General features: G+C 34.0%; 1 protein-coding gene across 1 annotated transcript; it reads right to left on the reverse strand.

Moving 5' to 3' along the window:
• Positions 1-4001: 4001 nt before the first annotated feature.
• On the reverse strand, positions 4002-7868 carry LOC115983984 (F-box protein At5g49610-like). The gene is made up of 2 exons (XM_031106851.1): positions 7742-7868; positions 4002-5549 (listed from the first exon to the last, which is right to left on the reverse strand). Exon 2 carries the CDS (start codon positions 5513-5515, stop codon positions 4274-4276), a length of 1242 nt encoding a protein of 413 aa, XP_030962711.1. The 5' UTR covers positions 5516-5549; positions 7742-7868; the 3' UTR covers positions 4002-4273.
• Between the last annotated feature and the right edge of the window lie 1545 nt (positions 7869-9413).

Raw genomic sequence — 9413 nt, forward strand, 5'->3', positions numbered from 1 at the left:
TTTGTAAAAATGTTGTAAAAAAATGAGAATCTTTAAACATTCCTAAGAATCCTAAAACATGACCCTGTACCAAACGCCACATAAAAGAATTGATGACATTGTTAAGGGTGGTAAAATATAATTTTATTAAACAAATTTTAACCACTTACAATCTCTTTTATATCATTGATTGACTTTTGTAGCTCGGAAAGGCAATTCCACCATGTTATTAATAGATTGACGTAGAACAAGATAATGAGAGAATAAAAACCAAATAAGGGACTACCATACACTCTTGGCGTGATGGTCATTTTACAAATTAAAAGTTATTATGGGGTGAAGGGGGGAGGGTAAGGGCCAAAGTTTAAGTCTCCAAAAGGGAGCTTCACATTCATATATATTTAGATTATGTTATAGTAGAAGCAGCCTATATGCAAGGATGAGAAACAACAGAGTAACACAAAGAAGAGGAGTAGCCTATGTGCAAGGACGGATGTTTTTTTGTCTAATATTTTAGTCATTAAGCAAAAGAATTTAGGTTAATTTTGGTATTAAGAATCCAAAAAAGTGCAAAACAAGAACCAGATTTAGATTAAAATTAAAAAGCTTGCTTTTAATTTCTTTTGTTCTGTTTCATTCAATTGTTATGTTACTTACTTTTCCTATTCATTCAATGAGAAATTTCCTTTCTCTCATCTTCATGTCCGAGTTTAGCTTCTAAAAAAAAATACAAACAATTATATTGGCAATTTTTTACACAAATTTTATATAGGCAATTAAATGTAAAATTTGGGACTAAAATTATGGTTATAAATAATAGTCCTTTTTTTTTTAAGCTGATTATTTATTTGCTATATTCCAATTTAGGGACATGGATTTTAAAATTTAAATTGTAGCTGTGCAATTTCCTCAGGTACGGTGGATTCCTTCAAGATTTGGTGAATTGGGCTTTTACGTTATAATTCATCTTTGAATTCAATAGAAATGCAAATGGCCAAGTGGTTGCTGCTAAGAATTCAAAATTGTCTTCTTAGGCCTCTTGATTGGATTCATTTGTTTTCGCTGTGGTTGCTATCATTCGGTTTTATTCTTAATTTGGTTTGTTTGAATTGGATAATAAAGAGTCAGTTCAACACTTAAGGCTTTACTATCTTTTGTGCCTACATTTAAAGGTACTTTTTTGAGTTTTTTTATTGTTACCATCTTATGAAAGTTTGAGGTATTCGGATCACCTAGATTTACCCACTTAACCCTGGCTTTCTGCTTGAGAAAACATTTTTCAACCAGCAAAAGAGTTTTGCGTTAAGTGAAGGCACTCTTTTCTTTAGAAGCAAGGGTAGGGTCACCAAGTCTTTGGAGCATGCTATTTTGAACTAACTCAAGATTTAATCCGACTCTTATGACCTTTTGATAAATAGTTAAATCCAACCAAAAACCTATTTATTCATACCTTAAATCCTTTTCACGGCCTTCAACTTAGTATAAATCCTTTACATAAGAAGTCCTTATGCTCAACCAAAAAATGGTAAAACTTGAAAAGGTTTAGGACCAGATAGATAGGAAGATGCCGTATATGCAATGAGATTTGGTGTGTGATCTTTGAGAGGTTTTTTTTTTTTTTTTTTTTTTTTTTGCCATTTAGCATGATTTTCATAACATATTTTTTATGTGGCAGGAAAACCAAACATAATAGTTATGTAGCAAAAGTAGAACGTAGGTAGTGAGATCAGATCAGAGAAGAGAAAGAGAGACGCATTTGGAGAAGAGAAGAGAAGATCTCCGATCAACGCTAGAAGGATCTTGAGTTTTTTTTCAGACTCCAGTTCCACTTGAACTGTTTTTAGTCTGCCTTTGCTTTGCCACCACTTAGAACTCGAGTCTTTGAGACTCAAGTTCCTTCATTGAACTCAAGTCTTCGAGATTAGAGATGCTACTTAAAATATTATGTTTGGTTCTGATGCTACAAAATGAAAACATTAGAAAAATCATACTAAATGGAAAAAAAACACCAGTGATATGATGTACCAAAAGCCAAGAACTCCATGAAGGCATGATCAAATCTAGTTAACCACTCCATGTCACACGAGCTTGACTAACTTTTTACCTAACTTTCATGGAAAGTTAAGAGAGTATTCAGTGCTAAATGATCCGGCTCTAAATAGCCCTAGGAAAACCGCCCAAAATGGAGAATCTAATCCATTGATGGATGCTCTTCATGACATTGATCTATATTCAATTGGTGCTGAAGAACCTAAGTGGGCTTACAAGGATCTGTTAATATCCAAACCCTAAGGTCAAACAGATCTTCTTGTACATATTGAAATCACCCCACCAAAATCCCCTAGGCAAGCCTTTCTTAAACCTTCCTTCTTCATATTGAAATCACCCCCACCAGAATCCCCAAGGTTCTCCATTTTCCTGTCTCCAATGAATAGATCACAAAGGAGTAGGAATTCGTCATATTTTGGATTATAACAAGGGATAATCTTAGACGGAGAACCAAATGGGTAGAAAGCCAATCCAAAGATGTCACCAACATGACAGACAGTGTCTTAGGGTTATCTATTCTCAAAGAACAAGTGACTCCTCTCTATAACTCCTCCTACAGAAAAGACAAGCGCAGTCCCCTGTTAAGCCCCGTTGCACATACCTTGCTCTTGTTGGTCATATGTCCTATTTACCAAGTTGCCCTTCAACAACACCTCATGGACCTATGCTACCCACAAGAAACCAGCTTGATTGGACATATTCAGTATGTGGTTTATAAGTACAACCATATTCCAATTTTCCACCCTTTTAGGCCCCAAACCTTCCATTTTGAGTGCATATTTGATCCCACCGAGGGAGCACTGCATAAGCATTCTTGATGTTAGTCTTGACCAGTAGTAAGAAAAAAAAAAAAAAAAGAAGAAGAAAAGATAAACCTTATATATCAAAAGAAAAAATACATCACAAACCCATCCCACCCAACCCATGCAACCCTCCCATTTAACATTCATTCATATACATAATTACAAATGCTAAAAACTTATAAATTACCAAGAAACAAACACTGAGGAAATTTTTTTTTTGAAGAACACAAAGAACAAATGAAACTAAGATTCCAAAAACCCTAGCTCTGAAGCACTATGAAATTGGAAAACAATGTGTAGCAATATGGAAGAATGCCGGCATTCTTGCCGGCTCAGGAGGCTTTGTTTCTCATTCATTATAGGATCCTTGAGAGCTCTCACTTAAGGAATTTGTAACTGGTGATTGGCTTTGGTGAAACATTAGGGTTTTGAGAATTCGCAATCAGTTATAAAGCAATTGCACTTTTGGATCAATTTTACCACCCCTAAATTTTCAGTGATAACCCCTCACCAACTCATGAGCAAGCAGGATGTTTTCAGAGATACTCATCCCCTTGAAAAAGTTTTTGTCAAACTTAATATGATTGAAAAAAAAAAAAAAAAAGAGTCGGTTTTACTAATTTCATTCTAGCGGCCATAAGAGTATATTAGCAAGGATTTTGGAAATACACTTATATTGCACATTACAACATGATATATGTCTCACCAACTCTTGACGGGTTCTCAACATTGGGGATCAAATTGATCATAGTGGAATTTTCTTCTCCAAGAAATCCATTAGATTGGAACAAGGAAGTCACTGCCAAGCACACATTTTGTTGAACAACTAACCAGGAATTTTTTTTTTTTTAAAAAGAAACCGAATCCATCAGGTCCATCACTCCCAAAAGAGAATGTAGATATTTTCTCCTACTCCTTCAAGAAAACAAATAACGAAATTCTACTTCAACTAGGAAAAGACAAACAACTCAGAATCCTAATTCAACTAGAAAAAGGGAAAGATCGTAAAATCCAAATTCAACTATATATATATATAAAAATAAAAAAATAAAAACCACAAAATCTCATTTTAACTAGGAAAATGAAAACAGTAAAGATGCAAAAAATTTCTTACAATTGATCTGCAACAAACATGCAAAGCAATATGCTCAAGCTCTATCAACTGGTTAAAAATTAGAAGTCAATGGTCAAAATTACATGGAAACCAAAAGTTTAACAAATCCCATATAATCTTAGCAACCAATACGAGAAGAAATAAATAAGTAGAAATTAGTACCGCAGGCAAACAGCATCCCCCATGGGGCCATGTCCAAAAAAAAACTTAGGCCAATGAAATTGACCGGTCCATGCTTACCAATTTATATAAATGCACTGACTACTTCCATTTCAATGGGCATCAGTTTAAAAATGTGGTGACCTTAAAGGGTTCTTTCAATTTTTCTCTAGATCTTCCTTGTTTTCAATTTTTTTCTAGGTCTTCCTTGGTAATTAAAAGATGTTGAAGCAAAAGAAATAGCACTGCCAGAATTCTGTTTCAACCAGGGAATGCCAATTGTTGCCAAGGTTGGTGTATATGGGAGCACAGTGGCCTGAACTTTAGTCATATGCCTCAGGTACAAACCATTAAAGAAGAATCTTAGCCTTCCAGTTTTGAAATCGTACGAACATAACCTACCTCGTATAGACAGATACACAACTTCATCATGGAAAGTTTGAGCGTCCACTACAAACGAATCCCCAATCATTTCAGGAGAGTGCCTTACACGATGGATATAATGATCCCTTGATTCTTCACCAAATTGATCTATATTTATACAGTGCTTAAGAACCCAAATGGGCTTGCAAGGATCTGTTAACATCCAGACCCTAAGTTCAGACATATCTATACACACATAATGAAGATACCCATCTGAATCCCCAAGGCAAGCCAGTCTTGCACCACCATCCAACCACTTAGAACCTGGTACTGTAATGACTCCAGATAACTCCTCATCCACCTCAAAAGTGATAATGTTCTGATTGCTTGTCAACCAGTAAAACCTTCCATTAACATAAATATGTTTGTTCTCGTGAAGCTCATCCTTGCAATGGCAAACTTCAAGGGAAGTTTTCCATTTGCCTGTCTCTGATGAGTAGATCACAAAGGAGTAGGAATTTTGGTCATGTTTTGGACGCTGAATGCTGACCACTTTAAAGCAAGGGACCATCTTTGCTGAAGAACCAAATGGGTAGAAAGCCAATCCAAAGATGGTACCAACATGACAGACAGTGGGTCTCAAGGTTAACCGTTCCTGGGTCATTGGGTTCCAAACAACTATGTCCAGCACCTCTACATCCCTAGTTCGACGACTTCTATAACAGATGAGTCCATCACATGAAGCCATAATGACAGAAGACGGTTGAGGGAAACTTTCATCCATCAATTTAAATATGCTCAATTCACCATTAACACTAGCATAAAGGAAATAATCACTTGCAAAAAAATTCCCCCCATACTCCTCAAACTCTTGAACAAGGAGTCCCGAAATACATCTTGACCTCTGATGGTGAATACGCACAAAGGATGGATCAGATATAAGGCTCATCCATCTCTTGGAAACACACTTGCACCTTAAAAGGTTCTTAGCTGACAAGCGACTTAAAATTTCCATTGCTAAATCTTCATTTGAAAAAATAACTTCCATTTTTCTTATGAACAAAAACCCAAGTTATAACAGGCTGCAAATGACACAAACAAGAAAGTATTACTATAAAGTATAAACCCAAGTCATAACAGAGATAATCACTTCAAAAATCAGCAGTGACACCAAATTGTTACAAAATAACAGAGGTCCAAACTAATGTCCCAATTAATACAGTTTTCAAGACCTGTAAATACAGTTCACTTTTATCCTATATTGACATTTGACTCCAATTGAAGAAGCAGAGTGGAAGACATATGGAGTGTTTTATTTATTCTCAAGACTCCATTATATGTTAAGGGTCACATAAAACACATTTCACTTGGATAATTTATTATTGTATACAAGCATTTTCCCATAATGCTTCTCTGTTTTCTACAAAGTATGGAGGATGCATAGCTTGAAGCTATGTAAAAAAGTAAAGTTGGACCCTCTAGAATTCCATAGGAAAATTAAGGCTGCTATGGCAAGTTTTGCCCGAAGAACGCAAATGATAAGTATAGTATATTAAGGGATAAGGAAGAAGGGTGGTGTCACCCGGGGCTGGATTAAGATCAATATCAATGCTGCTTGGAGGAAGGGAAAGGCACAACACAAGAAAATTGGTAGGTTCGGAACTAGATCAGAATATTAACTAATTAGAAGCGTAAGGAGTGCAAGGATGCCAGGTTTTGTTTGAACTAAAATTTTTCTGGTATTTTGGTTCCTGAGTCTCTCCCATCTTTTGTATCTGATTTTTTTTTTATCAGTAAATAAAAATTTTATTGAAGAGGAGAGAGAGGAAAAAAAAAAAGGTCCAAGTATACAGGTAGGGTACTACAGAACCCTAAAAACAAGAAAAGGAAAGAAAGATTAACAAAGAAAGCTTGAAAGTATATCAGATAAAGTGCCAACCAGCTGTGACTTAAGTTGATCCATCAAACATTCTTTATCCTCAAATAAACGTGAGTTCCTTTCTCTCTAAGTCCAAACAGCCACATCAAACAAGTAGAAATTACTCACCATATAGGCAGCTATCCAAACTAGACCATATCCTCCTACCAGATTTTCACACTCAGTTATTCATATAGTTATAACTGATGTAGGAAAATTTGGAATTTTTGTCTATGCCTGCCAGTGGTGGATTTAGAACAGTTACAGAAAAGGGTTATGAGGTTTTTTATAAAACTCAAAAGTAGTTGGGTGTGTTACATGAACGCTTCAATAGGAAAATAAAAAGCTTTGACTTTTGTTCAAAAGAGCTAAGAAGAGCTGGGAATCAAATTTCTGTACAATTTGTGAATAGTGTGCAGTTGAAAAAGAAAAAGAACCATAATCAAATTTCTCCCAATCCTCAAAAAACTCAATAAAGTTGTCTTTGAAAACCAAAATCATGAAAATTCTGAGTCCTAACTTCTCAAAAGATTTTTAAAATGCAAGAAAAAAAAACCAACGTTAACGTAGTCCTCTCTTAAAGTTGATTTCTCTCATTTTAAATTCCAAACTTCTCTCTCAGCAACCAAACAGAGCAAGAAGATTAATCTATATAAGTTCAAAAAATAAAAATAAAAAAGAAGAAGAAGAAGAAGTAGCTATCTTCACTACTTTGTTTATTGTCTGTTGTTGTGTGATAGAATCTATTTTCTTTTTCTTATAAGTACCTGCAAAAATATTTTAAAGCTTATCTTTTTATTTAAAAAAAATGTATTAAAAGAAATATGTGCCTCCTCTCTTATAACTACAAACCCATCCCCTATCTCAAATTCTACACTGACATCACATACATAGACAACTGATCTTCCCACCCTAATGCTCTCAGTTTCTAGCCTTTTTTAGTCCCTCAAATTCCTTTCTAAACTCAGTTACCTAGGCCTTTGCACAGCCACAGCATTAAATTCTCCAATATATAGTTGTCTTAGAAAACAAAAAGCAGGAAATTCAGAGGCCTAAAAGTCTCAAAAGTTTTGAAAAAACAAATAAGATGAAAAGGGGTTCCATAAAATAGTGACAATCATAACATAGTCCTCCTCTTGTTACAGTAAAATTGATTTCTCTCAATTAAATACCAAATTTCTGTGTCTCAGCAACCAAACAGAGCATGAAGATTAATCAATATAAATTCAAACAATACAAAAGAAGCTATCTTTACTACCTGTATGCTTTTTGCATCACATCAAAGTATCATTCAGAGAGAGAGAGAGATGATAGTTCTGATAATAAAAATCAGATGAAACAGAGAGTTCTTTTTACCTTTTTAAATAGCAGAGAGGCCGATCATAGTCTATGTTTTCCCGGAGAGTGTGCAAAATAAAACATCATCGTACGCCGACCAAACTGGTTTTTAGATTCGGCGATATGTACTTGGTGAAAAGTCTTTTTTTTTTTTTTTTTTTTAGACTTCGATGGTTTCTAGATTCGGTGATAAGTTATAAGTGTTTTGTGGTGAGTTCATTCATGTAATTATTACGATATAGTACTTGTGACTAGTGAGTTGAGAACGAGAGGAGTTAAAAAAAAAAAATTGTTTATTCCAAGAGCTGAGATTAAAAACTGAATCTTCAACTTTTTACCCTACCCATTAGTTTAGTCTTGTGCAAAATATTTAGGTACCATTAAAAAAATTATAATTACAAATATATATGGTTTCAAATTATAACTAGTGGGTTTTTTTTCTCTCCTCTTACAAGGAGCGTTTTCTCACTGTAGGTGAGACTTTTCTTTACCATTATCGGTCGTCTTCCTTTCTTATTAGAACATCTCCAATAGAGTATGCATTAGCTAAAATATAGAGAGTGAAACTGGAAAAAAGAGGAAAATTGTGCTCCAACAACCTCTTTAAAACCGGTTTTGTTTTTTGCTCATGAACAGTAGCTCATTAAGTCTGATGAGCTACTGTTCATTTTTCTAATCCTTTTTTTCTTTTATAATAATTAGGTATTGAATAAAAAAAAGTTGGAAGATATGTAGTTGTTAAAAAAAGAATAAATAATGAATGAAGAAATAATATTTAAATGAGATAGAGAATGAGATAGAGAGTTTGTTGGAAAGTGTATTTGAAAAAGTAGGTAGGTAAAGGTAAAAGTTACTGTTCATTCTCCAAACAGTATAAAAATTTGCTAATTTTGCTAGAGATGCTCTTATACGTAGTGTATTTTCTACCCCCAAAGAAAAAAAAAAATTTTATACCTAACGTAAAAGTCATATTTTTTAAGCCATACATAGGCCAAAATGGTTAAATAACCCTAGGCTACATTTGAGAACTTGGATTTGAGTTTGAAATCAAGCATTGATTTGAGGAGTTATTTCAAATTAAAGCATTTTAAAGGTTCAAAATCCTTAGTGGATTTGTCAAATCCAAAATTTTGACCTTTTTTAAACTTTCCAAACAAGTCATTTGGATTTTAATCATTCAAATTTAAATCCAAATGCTCAAATCATATCATCCAAACACACCACTATTTTGAAAAATATGTAGCAAATTGTCACTTTTTTCAAACTATTTAGCAATATATTCCTGTTTTGAAACTCAATTTTGGCAAAATCGAGTTCTTCTGAACTCGATATCATTAAAATCAAGTTCCATGTGCTTTGTGCCATGGTGGATGTCTCTAATGCAACTTTTCTGACTAAAAAAGGCCACATAGAACTCATTTTTAGAAATATTGAGTTTGGTATAATTTCTTTTTAAAATACAACTCGATATTTGTAAAATCAAGTTCTTTGATAAAAAATTTAAAAGAGATCAATACTGAGAGCAGTGGTCTAGTTGTTTTGTGCAGCAGTACCTTAGGCTAGTACTGATCTTTCTTTCTATTTCTTAGATTTTCACACTTATGTAAGGAAAGCAGGAAAGGTCCAAAATGTGCCACCTCAATTAAAATTTATTAATTCAACTCAGCACATTTAATTGTGGTTAAACTAA

This window comes from Quercus lobata, chromosome 4 (assembly GCF_001633185.2).
Source record: "Quercus lobata isolate SW786 chromosome 4, ValleyOak3.0 Primary Assembly, whole genome shotgun sequence".
NCBI lineage: Eukaryota > Viridiplantae > Streptophyta > Magnoliopsida > Fagales > Fagaceae > Quercus > Quercus lobata.